The sequence below is a fragment of the Poromitra crassiceps genome (genome assembly GCF_964638095.1).
Source record: "Poromitra crassiceps genome assembly, contig: HAP1_SCAFFOLD_1233, whole genome shotgun sequence".
Taxonomy (NCBI): domain Eukaryota; kingdom Metazoa; phylum Chordata; class Actinopteri; order Beryciformes; family Melamphaidae; genus Poromitra; species Poromitra crassiceps.
The window spans coordinates 17,501-36,416 of record NW_028151177.1 but is presented as its reverse complement, the minus strand read 5'-3'; the positions used below and the strand labels follow the sequence as shown (position 1 = coordinate 36,416).

Genomic DNA, 18,916 nt, shown 5'->3' with positions numbered 1-18,916 from the left:
ACATATTTGGGACAGAAAGCGCCAGGCGGCTGGAGCCAGCCATGGTGTGCCAAGCGTCAAGTGATGAGGGACATTATATGAACTAGAACGAAGTAACGTTACTCACCAAGACATCCCGGTATCATATTAATCTTTCTCGCCTCCTGTAACACTAGCTCCTTTTAGAAGTTTGGCCATATCTTCCTATCTCTCCCGGACATTGTGTGTAGTACTGCCTCCAGACCCGATCAGTTCCGCGTGTGACTGTCTACCGCTGCTGCTCACATGCACGTCTGGCGTGATGATGATGATGATGATGACAAACTAAACTCTTCAGCAGGCAAGATCAGCAGAGCAGGAGCACTGGACAGCTGTTAGCTCCACTGTGGGTTATAATGGGTTTGAGACCTCAGACCTAATACTTCTACGGTAATAGAGTTGATATAAAATTTAGATTTCCCCCATTGACAGTAAATATAGTTTCCCCATCGGATGCCAACTTCAGCGTCGTTCCCGCAAGGACAAATAACGCCATTATAATAGTCCCATTTTAATGTGTCTGGTGACTTTAGGCTACTAGATTTTTTGGTAACACTTTACAATAACGTACACAAATAATGTAGTAGTTACTAGTAAACTAATCATTAATAGTTAATGAGTAGCTAATTAATAATTGTCATTAGTCAATCACTATCATAGTTAATGAGTAGGTAGTCATTAATGATTAGTAGATCTAAGTTCCTGAGTAGAGTAATCATTAGGCCTACTTACTAGCCTACTAAATGTCAGCTCGTGAATATATTAGTTAATCATTAGTTACTGATTAGTTGTCAATTCCTGAATAGATGGTTAATGATTAGTAGCCTAAATGTGAGTTTGTGAATATAGAGTAGTTAATCATTAGTTAATGATTAGTTAATGATTATTTTGTAGGTATATCAAAGCTGTTGACTCCAAAGAGTGACTCGTTCATTATTACTTAAGTAGCTAATCTGTGGGCACTTTCTTCTCTTTCATCTGGCTGTCCATTCAAAACTGACTGAGACTCGAACCCATGACCTCAAAAGCCACGAGGGCTCAACACTGCTGGGCAGCAAGCTGATGTTCTGTGCTACCAGGTCAGACCTCTTAAGACTGGTTTTCTCAGTGGTTTTCACTCTTTCCTCTGGCAGTTGTTAGTGAAAGGACAAAGATCATATCATTAACAAATAACCACTCACTCCAGGTGAGATTTGAACCCTCAGTGGCAAGATTGTTAAATTCTAAGTCTGGTTATCTACCATCTGAGCTACCCAACTTCTTAGTTAAGCCATACTATGCATCTGTAGAGCCAGAGACTAAGTATTATGTTCTATCCACATACTACTTTCTGTTCAAGTACTTATCGTTTTGAAGATATATATTCCACCCAAATACTACCTTCTCTCCAAATACTTATAGTTTTAAAGGTATTCCATCCAAATACTACTTCTGTCTAAGTACTTGTGTTTTAAAGCACAGAATATACCTTCAAAGTACTATAAGTAGCCTACTTGGACAGAAAGTAGTATTTGGGTGGAATATACCTTCAAAACTATAATACTTGGTCTCTGGCTCTACAGATCCCTAGTATGGCTCTACCGACTAAGCTGTGTTAGCAGGCTGGGTAGCGTGGTGGTCGTGGTTGTTGTTGTTGTTGTTTTAGGATACTCTAGTCCATCTTAATACAGAATTTTATTTTCAATATAGCTTCAACCTTAATTTCATTCACATTGTATCAAACAGTCTGAACTGTTTCCTATGTTTAGCCACTGCACTGTGCACATTCAACCACACATACATCCCCATAGAAGATGAAGAGACATGTTACATATTCTGATATATCTTAATTCATCTAAAGTCACCAGACTGATGTTCAGCTCAGGGTTCTGAATCTGACACCTGTGATAGGGGCATTTGTAGCTGAAGCAAACAAAGATTAATTTTCATTGTCATTGCAAATACAACCCTGTCACTCCATCCAGCATGTGGTGCAGCCAGGGACTCTCCCCTGGCACCCTGCTGACGTCCTTCAATGACAAATCACCTTTACATGTAAATGTAATTAAAATGACTAATAAAGAACTACAACAAGTTTCAACAAGTGGTGTGATTGTTTTCAAAGGTGGCAAACAGCTGATTTCAGTCAAGTGTCAATATAGCAAATGAGACAACTTCCTTAAATTTAGTCAGTTCTTGGTTTGAGCTCTTTAAGGAGGAAGGAAGTGAGAGGCTCTGTCAGGAAGTCAAACGTCTTGTAACTGCAGGTGGCACATGGGCAGGCATGTATAACAGCTATAGGAAAAGACTACCTATGCATCATTCACCCACTAGGCCTACTGTCAGGGGGGAGCCCAATCTGACTGTAGGTCTGGTTGTGTTTAGGAAACATTTAGCACTTGGGCACTGCACAGAATGGATACCATTAGTAACATCAACACAGAGGTCACACCCTGATATTAAAACAACACAAACACTTTCAGTGGTTCAAACAGGATGATATTTTGAGCACAGTGCAGGCATGTACACAGTGAGGTATACCGACTATCAACTTCCATTCCTAATCACTCCAAGTGGAATATACTTTTAGGGGGGATACTAGAATCCACCGAGAATCACAATAAATTCCTATACCCTTATTACAATTAAATTCAATCAAAACTCAACATATTACTCAACCTTTTCTTGTTTACTGAGGTCTGGATGAATATAGCCAGCTCTTAATATTGTCACTGATCATTTGAAGCAGGAGGTTTCATCACTTGGAGAAAATCTGTCTGCATCCTCAGGTGTTAATGCTTTTAGGCTTCATAGTGCAGAATTACCAGCTCCTCTCTCCAAACACCCCTCTGCCTCTGTAAATAAAATAAAATAAAATAAAATAAAATAAAATAAAATAAAATAAAATAAAATAAAATAAAATAAAATAAAATAAAATAAAACAAAACAAAACAAAACAAAACAAAACAAAACAAAACAAAACAAAACAAAACAAAACAAAAACTCTTCCTCCTTGTCTCAGATGTCTCTCATCTAGTTGTGAGTGTTGTGGAGAGGAGCTTCTTGAGGGAAATAACCATTGGTCCGTATGGTCTCACTCATATACAGAGACATCTCTGCCTCATCACGAGTCATGATCTCACCATGGAGTAGATCCAGAGACATAGTGCCAATCTCCACCTCAGTCTCAGTCCCATTCCCTGCGAGCAAGAAGTTTCCACTGAACACACTTGTTTCAGCCGTTTTAGGCACTAAAAGGCCACAGACAGAGCCGCAAGTAAGTCCCAGAGGTGAATTAGGCAAATTCACCTCTGCGTTGGAGAGCAAGCCTCCGAGAAACCCTCCAGAGATAACTGAGCATCTGTCTCCCTGCTCTCCAGCTGCTACATCCCTCTGCTCTTCGTCGTCTTCCTCGTCTTGTAAAGCTGAGGCAGCAATCTGTGGTTTGTATCCAATGTGTTCCAGCCGCCCATCAAGGAGCACTGTCCCATCATCTGCAGTTAGTGATGTTGTCTCCGCTGTGGCCTGTCCCGGCCCGGTGTGGACCCCCTCTGTGTGGATTATGGGGTACAGGTCCTCCCTCTCCTCCTGGGAGATCTCGATGGGGGACAGCGGAGGGTCACCGTAGCTGCACGACGAGACTATTTCAAAGGAACTGTCCTGCTAGAGAGCAAAAGAAAACACATAGCATTTGATTAAGCCAGACAGAATCATTGAAAGTGGGGCATTATTAAATCAGACAAACATCTGTAATAAACTATCTAGTGTTCACTGGAAGCACTTCACAAAGTGGTTGACAGCAAAACAAAGTAGCTGGATGCTGCCAGAGTGATCGCAGAAAATGACCTGATTTCCTAGTTCGGACTAATGAACCACCTCTAATGAGAGAAACGGAGTGCTGTTTTTCAATATTTCATTATAATAGACTTTCAAATTGATGCATTCTCTCTGGTATGGTTTCGCTTCATACAGTTTATCAAGACTAGACTCACTTCTGCCTGAAGGATAAATGATAGCTACAGTGATGCATGTTTCTCTGTCAACCTATATTTGGAATTGTGTTGTTTGTTTGTTTGTTTGTTTGTTTGTTTGTTTGTTTGTTTGTTTGTTTTTCGTGAGAAAAACAACCGTTGGTTTCAGTAGTTTGTTTGTTTACCTGCAGTAGTTTTATGGCATTACTGTTTCTCAGTTTTGGTAACTTTTCAGCAAGCCAGGCAGGTCCCAAGGCTATACATGTCTGTTTTATCCTGGAAGGGAAGAAAAGGGTTTTTATTATCAGATGCAGTAATGATGCAGTAACGCAGTGATGCAGTAATAATGATTCACTGCATTTAGGAAAATACAATACAATTTGAAACATGTTTACACTGCCCCAGACATTACAACCACAGCCTTGATAACACAGTGGTTAAAGTCTAAAACTATTCCTGCTTATAATATGTACACATATTGATAGGCATATTATAAATGATCCCAATTTCACAGTGTATGAAGTAGGCTACTGCAGTATCCCTAGGAACAAAGCCACCTATCAGGCTGGGGTGATCTTAGGTTTTGGTTTCTGTTTAACGGTCGCTGGATGTTCCCTATTTCTGCCAACTGCTATGTGGCATTCTACGAAATGAGGTGGTAAATGGATACTAGTCTAGCAAAACCTACATTCCAAAACAGTTAGAGCAAAAAGTTATATTTCTCATGATGTCAATAAAACGTTATTTAGCACCTTAGGCAGAAACCACTGTGTGTTACCTTTTCCTCACACAACTCCAGCACACCAGGCGGGCTATAATCACAACAAAGAGCGTAGCAGCGATGACAGACCCGACCAACAGGCCATCTAGAGGAGAGAAGGAGGGAAAGGAACACCTCAGTATACACTATATATATAATGTAGATGTCAGAGATGCTTACTGGGGCTTTATGGTTACTGGAACTGGACTAGGAAATCCTCATAAATGACTACCAAATGCTTTCAAAAACACAGACTACTAGTAATAAGTTTGTAGGTGTGTGGTTTCAACGGGGTCATAAGATGGCTGTAAGTGACTGACATGCAGGGTCTGCAGGCGGAAAGAAGATCATGTTCCCCGGTGGTCCCTCTCCTGCTGAGGTGGATGCAGACAGCCAGAGATACAGAGATCCTTCAGAACAGTCCAGCCACATCTGCCTGGGTCCAGAGCCAGACACCGTCACTGGAGAGAGGCAAATGATCATCAGGCTATTCGCTATTAGAACTGTGTAATTAATTCAACATTTTTTATCACAATATTGACAAGTATAACTTCAAAATTGTCTAGGCTACTTTGCACTGTATCAGTGGGAAAGCAGCCTATTATTCTGATATTGTGTCAAATTTCAAGACTACAAATTAAGATGAATGCTGGAAAACCTGTTTGATATTTAAATCTTAGCAGTTCTATGTCTCTTAATCTCTCATTCCCCCCTTTACTTTTTATTTAAGTTTACTTTTTAATTTGCTGAAGAAAAATATGCAGAAAAAGTCTTATGTATGCTTTGGAATGTAAGGAGCCAGACATAGGCCTACACATTCAACTAGTTTTGAATAACACAAAGTAAAGTGCAGCAAGTGTAGCCTACATGGTTAGTAACAGCCTCAGCACTGCATGTGTGCACATGGCTTGTAGTGAGCTTCCTGTTTGTGGTCAAAGTAAGTTCTAGAGAAGTCTATAAGGTTCACTGAACAGACAATGTTAATATGACAGCCAGTGCTTAAAATATGAATTCAGCTCACTAGTGGCCCTTTACATTCCTGTTATAGAACTTTGTCAAACAGGTGTTTACCCAAAACAATAGACAGGTTTAATACATAATGATCTTTACTCCCTGAAGTCAAGCGGTTGAAGTTAAGTGACAATGTACAAATACTACTGGGCCAGTAGTATTGGTATAACTTATGTTACTGTATAACCCCAACTCAGTCTGCCTATCTGTGAAATTAGTCCCCAAAGACACAGAGTATGTCCAGTAGGCTACAGATTATGATGTAATACAACAAGCAGCTATCAACTACTCATCAGAAAAGATTGTCTAGCATTGGCAGTTCATCAGATTACTGGAACTGAAAGCTGAAAAACCCTGCTGATGCACTGTGGGTTTGTAGGAGGGGAGCATCACTGGGATGAAAGGTACACACGACACGTCACTTTCCATTGTGTAAGAGTGGCCTGTGGTAAAAACACAACTTATGCATACTAGTGAATAGTAAGTTCCCACGCTCTAGCATAGACATGGGCTGGCAAAGGTAAAGTACCTGCATAAGCAAGCCGCAAACCCAACTCCATAGATGTACGAGAAATGGCAGGAAATAGCCCACAACAAAAAGGTAGAGAGCTGTGTGTCCCTTGAAGATCAATCAAATTCCAACTTTTAATTTTGATCGAGAAAGTAAAACTCATAGTTCCAAAGTTCATATTTACCACAACCACATAAAAATCAGATGAAAGAAGTCAGCTGTAGGCTTACTTTACTGTGCAAGAAACCTACTTTTTATGGATATATATATATATAGACACACAGACACATGTAGGCTACTGTACATACGGACGGACGGACGGACGGACGGACGGACACACACACACACACACACACACGCACGCGCGCACACACACACACACACACACACGCACGCACGCACGCACGCACGCACGCACGCACACACACACACACACACACACACACACACACACACACACACACACACACACACACACACACAGGGAGACAGCACACACTCACTCCTGTTTTCAATGTGGTGGCTGTAGTCTAGTCTGCGGAGATAGATGGTGTAGTTTGTAATGAAGCCTCTCTGTTGGTCTACAGCCAGCTCCTCCCACTGGATCAGGATCCGTTTGGCCTCATGGACCAGTTCCGACACATTGGGACCGGACAATGGTTCTGGAAGACAGACAGGGTGGATAGACCACTGAGTCCACAGAGTATGTATTTCTTAACATTGGCTAAATCATGGATAGATAGCAAACTTGAAAAATTAACCAAGCACTAAACTTAGATCTTGATATCAGGGGTCATTTTTAGGATCTTTTTCATTCATGGTTGTGGGAAAAACAACAGTTGTGGGGATGAGTAAGTGTGAACCTTACTCTGTTCTTTGGAATAGACCAGGCCAGCTGATGGATCACTCACACCCCTGGTGGTGGTCACAGCAACAGCATACAAAGAGACATTATACCTCACACCTGCAGTCAGACCTAAAACAAGAGCACCAGGAAAACTAAACACCCTCTGCAGCAGTCTCTTATCATTGTCTCAAACTCTCACAAATTTCCAAAAGTGATTTTGACCCTTGGCTTCAGCTGTATTGACTGTTCAAATGATGGAAAAAGTAATGTAATACCCCAACAAGCCACTAGAGTACACTGCTTGATCTCAGTTCAGGCCCTTTGTGTCCTTTCTTGTTTTGCATGTAGGAGAGAGTCAATGTTGTGGTTGTTACTGTGATAGAAACTAAGATATGACCGTTAATGTTTTACGGTATATGGGTGAAGCACTATCTGTGTGTGTGTGTGTGTGTGTGTGTGTGTGTGTGTGTGTGTGTGTGTGTGTGTGTGTGTGTGTGTGTGTGTGTGTGTGTGTGAACATTTGGATCCTTTCCCTTTTTAATGCAATGACACATTACCATAACCTGACGCTGCCAGATGGATGTAGGTTGGTTCACATTTGTTTCACAATTGTGAATTTGTGAACAATACCGCCCCCATCTGGCGGAGTCAGATGGGGGTCATTTGGTAATGTGTAACCTTAGGTTATAGAAAAGTAATTTCACACATAGTGTCATTACAGTGATTTTAGAGCAGCCAAGAGGGTTTTTACTCCACTTTTTACAAACATACATTATAAACAAACAGCAAGACCATGACAGACACAGCATATTGCAAATTGTTAACAATGTACAAATAAGACATAGCTGGGTCACACACTGATCAGAGTATGTGTTTCTGTGTGTGCAGGCATGGACTCAGCTCTCTTATGGTGACTTTACCTGTGATAAGTGTGGTGTTTTGGTCTTTGGCCACTCTTTGCCAGTGCAGCCCTGCAGCTCCACTTGTCCATTCCACCACATAGTGCAGCAGCTGGCCTCCAGACGCCGGAGGCGACCAGGAGATGACCACAACAGTGCCGTCACCTGCAGGAGCTAGCTCGCTCAGAGCCGGTCCAGAAACACCTGCACAAATAAGAAATAAGATTATATATATCATCATCATATATAAAAGGGAAGTGGACTCTGTGTGTATATATATATATATATATGTGTGTATCCTCTCTCGCTATCTATCTCTATCTTTCTATCTGTCTCTCTGCCCCACTCTCTCCTCTCTCTCTCCCCCCTCTCTCGATGACACAGAGGCTTCATCGGCAGATAAAAATCAAGACCTGTTTCTCTTTTTCATCTGTGGATTGATTTTGATGTGAAACAATTTTTTTAAATTTCTGTTTCTGAAAAGAAAATTGAATTATAAAAAAAAATCAAAAGATGGGCCATGAGGCTATGATTAGGCTTTTGCAATGTAGTCAAATCAAACATTTTAAGATGTGGTGGCACTGATGATAATAGCTCATGGAAATGTCCGGCCCCCGGCCCTTAGCTTTCTGACAATGTGGCCCCCTGAACAATATAGTTGAATAGCCCTGGTATACACTGTTGCTGTACCTGATCGTCTGAGTGGCACAGCAGCTGGTGGAGATTTCCCATAGGAGGTGACGGCACTGACGCTCAGCATCTGGACGCCTGGTGACACCTGAACTGAACACTGGTTCACAGCAGCAGTGACTCTCTGATTTGTACTGTTATCCAGGAAGATCTCATACTGTTGCACCTGACCGCTGTAATCCTCTGGAGATGGAGGCTGGGGAGAAAAGTTTACTCAAGTCCATGACTGCAACATCCAGTAAGTCTGTGTTATTCAATAAACAGTATGACCACCTTTAGATGTATAACCCAATCACTGATGTCAATGTAAGAGCCAGAAGCATGGTAGCACTTTCATGTGGTAAAACAGACTTCATACTGAAGATAGCTATTCATTCCTCATTAGATAACACACATTACCTTCCAGAAAACGAACACAGTCCGCAGCCCATTTGTCTCCTGGGCGCCTAACATCCTCCAGACATGCAGCTGCTGAGACGGACCTAAAGATAGTTTGACGACAAAGCAATGGTTTACTATGAGTGGTGAACATCTCAAACATCACACAGTTTCAGTTACAGCGGTTACGTGATATGCAAGAGTTTTCAGGCACATTAAAAGTCAGGTTGTCAGCTTGCCTTTGTTGGGGATTCTCTTCCTGAACGATGGACTCCATTTGCTGCAGAGCGGCCTCTTGCTGGAGGTGGGTCTCATGGTCGAGGTGAGTCCTGATGTGGAGTCACATGCTCTGATCTGGAACTCATATTCTGTCAGAGGCTTCAGGTCATCGACTCGTATCAGACCCTTTCTGAGCTCTGTTGCCTCTACCTCTACCTGCACAAAGCATACATAACTGTGGGCAATGTAATGGAAGAAAGGTAATTCTACCATTACCACCAGTAGTGACTAAAATCATGTTACCACCAGTAGTGACTAAAATCATGTTACCACCAGTAGTGACTAAAATCATGTTACCACCAGTAGTGACTGAAATCATGTTATCACCAGTAGTGACTAAAATCATGTTACCGCCAGTAGTGACTAAAATCATGTTACCGCCAGTAGTGACTAAAATCATGTTACCACCAGTAGTGACTAAAATCATGTTACCGCCAGTAGTGACTAAAATCATGTTGCAAACGTCAATTTACCCAAGAGGCATGATCTGTGCTGAGCCTGATGAAGGATCTGAGATGGTCTGAGGACTCTGGGCTTCTCCAGCTCAACATGGCTGCTATGGAGTGATTCAAAAACTCTATCTGCATAATAAGAGGGGTCTCAGGTATCACTGCAACACAAAAGAACCAAATTGTTTGGTTGTCTATCATCCACGTAAGTGTCTGAAATTCTTTGAAAATTCTTTGAAATTGACAATAAGCAACAGTGATTGTGCAATGTGCATTAGAAATTAGGCAATAGGAAAAGGACTGCTAACGACTCCAATACAACAATAGTAAGATGAAAGGATGAGTCTATGCAGTATTTGTTTGTGGTGCTAGTTCCAACATCAAATACCCTGAAGATCTGTGTGTGCTGCCTGTTTGCCTTTCGCTATTTGACATCGGAATAATAGCAGCAATCAGCAGTTGATAGCCGAGTCCAGCGCCGCGGGAAGTAGGGGTGCTGCAGGTGCAGCAGCACCCCCCCCCCCCCCCCATTTTTTTTTTTTTTTTTTTTACAAATGTAATTAAAAATATTTTGCAGTGCACTGTTCCTTTCTTGTTTAAGAATGTTTCGGGAAATGAAAATGTAGCCTATTTAAATAGAATTATCAACAATAACAATAAAGGAAGTTACATGCTTGTAGGCTAGAGAAGAAGAAGAAGCACGCATGCACGCACATGTTGTGTTGAACCAACCAACAACCAATACGAATTGTTTAATCTGGCAATAAAGAAATGTGAACTTGACATGCTATTTTAATAGCCTACTCAAAAATGCACCTCCCACTATACAGCAAAGAGAGGAGTCAATGTTTCTTGATATATGCCATTCAGATCAGAATAATTAGTCTAGTCATTAAGTTTGCTGATAATATTTCTATCATGTTAAGTCTGTGTCATGTTAACTGGTGTATTCAGAGCAAATAGGGAGATATAGAGCATTATCATCATGCTATATATCTCCCTCTTTGCTCTGAATGAGTGAGAAAAGGAGAAAATACTGAATAATTACATCACAACAGTATCCTAATGTTAATTTAAAATGAGATATTCCTCTAAATATGGCAAAAAATTAAAAAAAAAAACGTCCAAGAGAGTCCCTCCCTCCCAGCACCCCCTGCTTAAAATGACTTCCAGCGGCCCTGGCCGAGTCAGAAATATATTATTACAACAGTTAACAGTCGAAAACTGAAAAAGTTCACTAAAACAAGGGCTGCTGAGAGTTTGAGAGGCAGTGGTGGAATTATTCACGACAGAGAGATATTGCACATACAGAGAAACAGATTGCTGATATAAGCAGGTCAACTGTGATAAACCAACTGCCTAAAAGGGACAATTTCACAGCAGAGCATGACTAACTTCCTGAGAAGAAAATAGGGTAACACTTTACAATAACGTACACAAATACTATAGTAGTTACTAGTAAACTAACCATTAACTAATAGCCAGTTAATGAGTAGCTAATGAAAAATTTGGCATTAGTCAATCACTAGTTAATCATAGTTAATGAGTAGGTAGTCATTAGTTAATGATTAGTATCTAATTTCCTGAGTACAGTAGTTAATCATTACCTAATGATTACTAAATGTCAGCTCGTGAATAGAGTAGTTAATCATTACTTAATGATTCCAAAATGTCAGTGCGTGAATGTATTAGTTAATCATTAGTTAATCTTTTTGTGTACCCTATTGTAAAGTGGTGCATCATACTCAGTAGTTTATGAATACTGAATCATTACCTGTCCATTAGTTACTCTTTTCGCACCCTAATATAAAGTGAAAGATATCCTTATCAAATAAACACTCCCTCCAGGTGAGATTAGAACCCTGAACCCCAAGATTGTTAAATTGTAAGTCTGGTTCTCTACCATCTGAGCTAACCAGCCTGTTGCTTGTTAGTGCCATACTATCGAATGTAGAACCTGAGACCAAGTATTATAGTTTAAAGGTATATTCCACCCAAATACTACTTTCTGTCCAAGTACTTACAAGTACTTAGACATAAGTAGTATTTGGCTGAAACATACCTAAGTACTTGGACATGAAGTAGTATTTGGATGGAGTATACCTTTAAAACTATAAGTATTTGGAGAGAAGGTAGTAAGGTGGAATATATCTTAAAAACTATAAGTACTTGAACAGAAAGTAGTATGTGGATAGGACATAATACTTAGTCTCTCACTCTACAGACCTATAGTATGGCTCTACCAAGTAACAGGCTCGTTAGCTCAGATGGTAGAGAACCAGACTTACAATTTAACAATCTTGGGGTTCAGGGTTCTAATCTCACCTGGAGGGAGTGTTTATTTGATAAGGATATCTTTCACTTTATATTAGGGTGCGAAAAGAGTAACTAATGGACAGGTAATGATTCAGTATTCATAAACTACTGAGTATGATGCACCACTTTACAATAGGGTACACAAAAAGATTAACTAATGATTAACTAATGATTAACTAATACATTCACGCACTGACATTTTGGAATCATTAAGTAATGATTAACTACTCTATTCACGAGCTGACATTTAGTAATCATTAGGTAATGATTAACTACTCTACTCAGGAAATTAGATACTAATCATTAACTAATGACTACCTACTCATTAACTATGATTAACTAGTGATTGACTAATGCCAAATTTTTCATTAGCTACTCATTAACTGGCTATTAGTTAATGGTTAGTTTACTAGTAACTACTATAGTATTTGTGTACGTTATTGTAAAGTGTTACCGAAAATGGTCTTAACTCAAAGCATTAAGTATGGCACACCCACGATCATGAGTTTATGTGTGTTTAAGTATATTACAGAAGTGCGAGCTTACCTACATCCTTCACACAGAGGAGGAAGGTTTCTGACTTTGATGCTCCGAAGTGGTTGCTAGCAGTGATGATCAAATGGTAGATTTCATTTTCATCTAATGCTGTCCGTGGCATAGTGAATTCTCCAGTATCGCGGACCCAATCAGAATGTACTCGGGCTCCATTTTTTCTATTCATAAGACATAGGAGTGTTGTTGTAGAAATTGTATGTGCACATATTTGCAACATATAGTTTGTTTTTGTAAGAAAGCAAGGCACAGAACACAGACATGACATGACATGACATTACATACAGTAACATAACATACCTGGTGACTGAAATGTTATAGGTAGTGGGTAAGTATGTTTCCTGTCCCCTGTTCCATGTGCAGTTGATCATATCTGAGTTGCTTGATGTTTCACAGCTAATATCTGAGGGCTGTTCCGGAGGCACTAGAACAGGATAGAACATCATCATATCTCTTATCTTTTGTGTTCCGTCAAGTCGCTTGTGACTCTTGGTGATGCTTTCATATCTCATCTGACAGCTTCCCACTATATACCGGGTGTTTCAAAAGAAGGTATACTCTTTTTAAGAATATCTCATGAAAAAAAAATACTTAAAAAAAATGTACATAGTCATCTTAACAAAATATTATCAATATGTAGCCTACTAGGTTTTAGCAACACTTTATCTGCTTACATCCACCACGCAGGTCCAGTCCGCAGACTACTGTCACAGTCTTCCAGCCTTCCCTCTTCTGGCAGATCACTGCCGTTTTTGGCTTGGGGACGTTGGTCAGTCTGAATCTTGCTGTGGTACAGTTGACCTTCTCCTCTGGCTGCACGGTATGGCCATTCACATTCAGCTGCAGGGAAAACCTGCGCCTATTGAACTCAGACTGTAAATTTCATGTAAATTCAATGTAAACTCAATATCCACTGAACACTCCTCCACTCATGTAGGCCTACATATTGTATATACATGTATTTGATTTGATTGCACTTACAACATTGTGATTGTCTTTAGTTATATTTCCTACTTCTTTATCTCTGTATTGACCTGACCGCTACACTGCATACAGACACTAAGACAAATTCCTCATATGTAACTTGCATACAGTGGCAATAAAAGTGATTCTGATTCTGAAGTGACATAAGAAGACAAAGGTTTTGCTTTTTGTCTCGAGAAGCTTATACAGGAGAATATGAGAGGTTCTTGAGATATCCATTAATAAGAACACTGAATGAATTTTAAAAAGCAGAGTAGATACAGCATATCATATAGCTATGATATCATATCATATCATATCATATCATATCATATCATATCATGTCATGTCATGTCATGTCATGTCATGTCATGTCATGTCATGTCATGTCATGTCATGTCATGTCCTATTATAATTGTGTCACTCTGTCATTCCCACCTCCTGTTACACTTTGTGTCTGTGATATGGCAATACACCGTCAGGTCAGAGCCAATGATGAACAGTCGGGCTGGCTCCACTGTCAGGTAACCAAGGCACTTATAGGTTGTGTGGCAGCCAGCAGGGAGCAGAGGGTAATCTGTCCAGAGAGTAAAAACAAACACAAACTCAAATCCACTTGAGAAAAACAGGAGTAGGTGAAAACGGTGAAAACCCTTTAATTAGAATTCTGGAGCTATAGCATATAGGCTACCAGCTCATATAAATAACTTTGATGTATTATGGATGAACATATAACGCTTGAAGAGGGCTGCAGATAGAACCCTGGGTTCAGTAAATTTGGGGTAAAGTAAATTTAAAGTCTATAAAGGACTTATGTATATGTGAACGTTTTGTTTTACTATCCACTGTATGATGAACTAAGCCTACCTTTATGGTTGGGAGATTAGATAAAGATGTAATGGTTAGTCAGAGATGAAGGATTTGGTGTGGCGGGTTTCATTTGGACAGCATGGAGATTAGGCAGGCTCGTTTGAATGTAATCTATGACTTTGATTTGTACGTTTTGATTGGTTTATTTGTAGCTGGTTCGTTTTGTTTGTTCAACATGATAGCATTGTGTCTTGTAGAGCTAATTTTCAAAGGCAGAGAGCACTATTAAAATAGAGTGGTGGTACATGAATACCTGCTACTACACTATGATATACCATTATTCGTTAGTCTGGCTCATACATGCCTTCTCCCCCCACTTTTACAGCCGCTCTCAACTATGGACTTTGCAATAAGGCATATTCGCACCAAAAAGACAAGAAAAAATGTCTCTGACCTCAAATATTTAAGTTGATCCAAAAACCATCACACTTTATACCCCGCCACTGCAGTCAGACTGGTAGCAGCAGGGATTAGAGTAGACAAGTATTCTGAGTGAAACAGGCACTGTACTTTAGCTTGAGGCGTCTAGTCCCAAGTCCCTGTGCAATGTGTAAATGTTTTATTTTTTATTATAAAAAATCAAAGATAGCGCGCTCAACTCCTTACTTTAAGGCAGGCTGTATAAACTGGGTGCTGGATCCCTAAAACAAGTCTAATTCAAAAAACCGAAAAGGACAGCACTCCAAGTTCAAAGATTTATTGTCACACAATGGACGTTTCAGGCAGCAGCCCTTCTTCAGCGTCTAATGGCAATTAAATTAATTGTAATTGCATTGGCTGCTGCCCGAAACGTCCATTGTGTGGCAATAAATTTTTGAACTTGGAGTGCTGTCCTTTTCGTTTTTTGAATTCTTTTTTATTATAGCCATACGTTGTTGCATGTTGTTTGTCTACATCTTCAAATACATACTGTAAGTAAACAATCTAAACAGATATAGATATATGAACATATTTCATATTGTAATTCAACTTACATCTGGAAAAATTAAGGAGGATTATAATAGTACATCTCCAAATAGTTTGGAAAATATTCATCTCAGCTCAACATCTTCTGTATCTGTTAATGAAAAATAATCCAGTCATTATAATACAGCTGTCATCAAAGTTATTTTGATCATAAGTCAACAATTAAATGTAGTTAATGGAAATGTCCATAAAAGCCCAGTAGATAAAGTGATTAATCAAAACTTACCACCATCTGTGTAGTGGAAAGTTCCAGGAAAACTGAAGATGAAACACAAGGTGAAGGTTACTGAACTGTTCCTCTTTTTAGTGCTGGTTTGTTGCAGCTAACATTTACAGAACAAGCAGGTCCAGTCTAGCCTGGTAAACGAGCCGGTCATGTGAACTCACATTTCATTTCAATGAAATGTGAGTTTATGTGACCAGCTGGTTTACCAGGCTAGGTCCAGTCATACAGTCTTGACACATGTAACATAACATAATTATAAGAGGTAAGACAATTACTCTTCAAAGTTACTGCTATTGTTGAAAAATATCTCATAGGCTACATATTCTGTGACAGAGTCATAGTAGACTATAATATCTTGAAATAAGATTACAGGCATTACCAATTTCTTACATTTGTTCTAGCTCCTTCTCCACCACAGATACAACAAACCATTACGACATGTAAATGTACAGTAGATAAAGTTCACCAGCATTTCACCTGCATGCCCTCTGAAAACAATGTCGTCATGGGGTTCGCTATCAATATATCTAAAGAGTTTATATTTTGATCTTTGCCGTAGTTATATCTACCTCAAGTGACAGCCTTGCCCGATGTTGAAAGATTTATTGTGTGTGAGAAAGTGATCTTTTCTACGCGTCTGACACTTCTTGAGGGGGCCAATGACCTAGTTGTGTGGGTTTTTAGCAAGTGCAGATACTTTGAACAGTAGTTTGAGTAATTCAGTGTCCTACTTCAGTAACCTGTTATTCTTCACCACAAAGCAAAACACCATGCAGTGTCTTTAAAACCTGTTCTCAAAAAATGTGCTGCTGTTAGCAGATGATCAGGTGAGCAACCTGACATATGACATAAGACTGTATATGACAGATGTTGCCTTGGTGCTGACTTCTCTTGCCAGATCTTCAAAGCAGCACCATTGTCCTATAGTCTGGCTACTATACATCTCTATCTTGTTTCCAGCAGTCTTGACACCTCTTATCAGACGAATGCTGATGGAGCTGGAGATGGATTGACTGACAAGCAAAGGCTCTCAAATCACAAGTTAATTCACATCATACAAAACATATGACTGTAATTCAGTGTCTGAATGTAAACAATATGCCAAGCAAATAATGTGGTCTACCTTATGAACAGTTGTCTTGAGGTAGGTCTCAATTTGGTAACTTCGCCTGGAAAAACTAAACAACCCATATTTTCCCAATTGAGAGTTACTTAAGAAAAGAAAGAGAGTCACAATTTGCCTCTGTTCATAATGTGACAGTGACTGACAGTGAGTATATGTGTGTACTGTAAGGCTGAGCGTGTGACTTTCTCGAGCCACTCTAGATCGTGTGATTTCCTCGTTGATACTCATTTTCCATCTCCAGCTTCAAAAGCTTTCAAGATAAAAGATACAAGATGTTTGTCACTCGTACAAGCACACGGTGAAATCCTTGAGCTGAGTTGTGTTCCGTTACATGTCGTCATGTTTTTTCAAGGGAAAACCCAGCAGCGAGAATGGTTTTTCTTTCATGTTAAGATCACAGAAACCTCAAGCCCTACAGTTCTGCTTTTATACTTTTCAAGTTTTCAGAGTAGTAACCCAACTCAAGTCTCAATATTGAATAGGAAGGTTGTATCTGAGGATAGGCAAGAACTATATTTTATATAAGGCAGAATTTCATGGCTTGAATGTGTGAAGGTAAAAGCTATGAAACTGGGAAGTCAAATATGGGGGAAGTTATCGGTCATGTCTATACAGCCTCATACTAGTACCTGACCCCCAGTTTACACACTGAAGTTCCCTTTGATTACAGACATCATCAGCAGGGGCGTGTGTACTGTCTATGCCAGGCATGTCCAAAGTCCGGCCCGGGGGCCAATTGTGGCCCGCGGACTGATTTTAAGCGGCCCTCGGCTTGTCTCTCAAAGTATACTATATGTGGCCCTCCACACAGTAGGAGGGGCCAATATACTATTGGTTAATCAAGCAAGTACAATTTGCATTTTTTCCATTCACCTAATGATGACAGCACTATCATACAGTTTGTAGACAAGCACCAAGTAGGAACAGCACAGGCAGAACTAATGTTTTCAGATGGTAAACAAGATCCTGCTTAGAGTAGAATTGTATTTTATGTCTGTTTTTTTTTAAATAACCGATATGACGCGAGAAGCTGTTGGCCCCCCGGTATTTTCACATTAACTACTCTGGCCGCCATTCAAAAAAGTTTTGACACCCCTGGTCTAGGCGGTACCAAATCTGATTGGCCACCCCAGGTGCCACCCCCAAAATCCTAGCTAGAGTGAAAAGCCTGGTAACATATGAAACTAGAAGACCAGAGGAATCCATTGGTATCAACCCTGTCATGCTAGCTTGTCAGGAAGGGAAGGGGGCTAAATAAAGCTCCAAATTTAGGGAAAATTTTGGCAAGGGAAAAACGGGCATGGCCATCTTCAAAGGGGTCCCTTGACCTCTCATTTTGAGATATCTGGAAGAGAAGCGGTTCTGTCTCCCCTTATATGGTAGCATTTTTCACAGCCTTGGCAGGTACTGTATGCATTTACATAAAAAGTTTTTTAATTTTCGATTTTGCAATTACGTTTGAAATTATCATGAAATATTTATGATTAAATATTTGAATTAAAAAAGTCAGAACCAATAGAGTACCGCAGGAATGAGTCCAGAAGTAGCATGTTGGATCCTCAGGGGGAAAAGGCTGGGGTTTTAGAATGGGGTCTGTCGTTATCAAAAGTTTATGGGAGTGGTCATTTCTGTTCAGCAGGATAATCTTCAAAAACGTGGACCACTTTTATGACTTTTGAAATGTAAATGCGTTTTTTTTACATGATTTTCAGACCCTAACCCTAACCAACGTTTCAAAAGTCATAAATGTGGTCACCGTTTGTGAAGATTAACCTGCTGAAGACAAATTACCACTCCCATAAACTTTTGTTAACCACATACCTTATTTCATGCATTTAAGTGAAATCCCCATTCTAAAACCCCATAGCTGTTTCCCCTGATGATCCAACATGGTGGTAATTTCTGGTAAAGCCTAAAAAAATACGTCATCCCTGCTGTACTCTATAAAACAAAGCAATGGGATTTACAGACATGCCCACTTTATGCTAATCCCATGCAGTTTTTGGCAAAACCCATAATGTTTTTTTTGCATGCAATATAAGATGATCAAATTATTTTCCTATTCTTTTTGTATTTCTGCATACTGGGGCTTCTGGATTCAATGA

General features: G+C 39.9%; 1 protein-coding gene and 1 long non-coding RNA gene across 2 annotated transcripts; both read right to left on the bottom strand.

The window, feature by feature from the left end:
* Positions 1–3,030: 3,030 nt before the first annotated feature.
* Positions 3,031–15,723, bottom strand: LOC310771450 (interleukin-12 receptor subunit beta-2-like; the record flags this gene model as incomplete). The annotated part of the gene is made up of 14 exons (XM_083664061.1): positions 15,686–15,723; positions 15,468–15,550; positions 14,062–14,200; positions 13,372–13,513; positions 9,304–9,499; positions 9,086–9,168; positions 8,687–8,882; positions 8,018–8,200; positions 7,119–7,226; positions 6,754–6,912; positions 5,049–5,189; positions 4,747–4,834; positions 4,154–4,244; positions 3,031–3,660 (listed from the first exon to the last, which is right to left on the bottom strand). The coding sequence occupies exons 2-14, from the start codon at positions 15,526–15,528 to the stop codon at positions 3,031–3,033; spliced, it is 2,217 nt and encodes a 738-aa protein (XP_083520187.1). The 5' UTR covers positions 15,529–15,550; positions 15,686–15,723.
* LOC310771448 lies at positions 9,871–13,079 on the bottom strand. Its single transcript, XR_014552428.1, has 3 exons — positions 12,961–13,079; positions 12,655–12,821; positions 9,871–9,953 (listed from the first exon to the last, which is right to left on the bottom strand). It is a non-coding gene; the product is annotated as an uncharacterized lncRNA (long non-coding RNA).
* Positions 15,724–18,916: the final 3,193 nt, after the last annotated feature.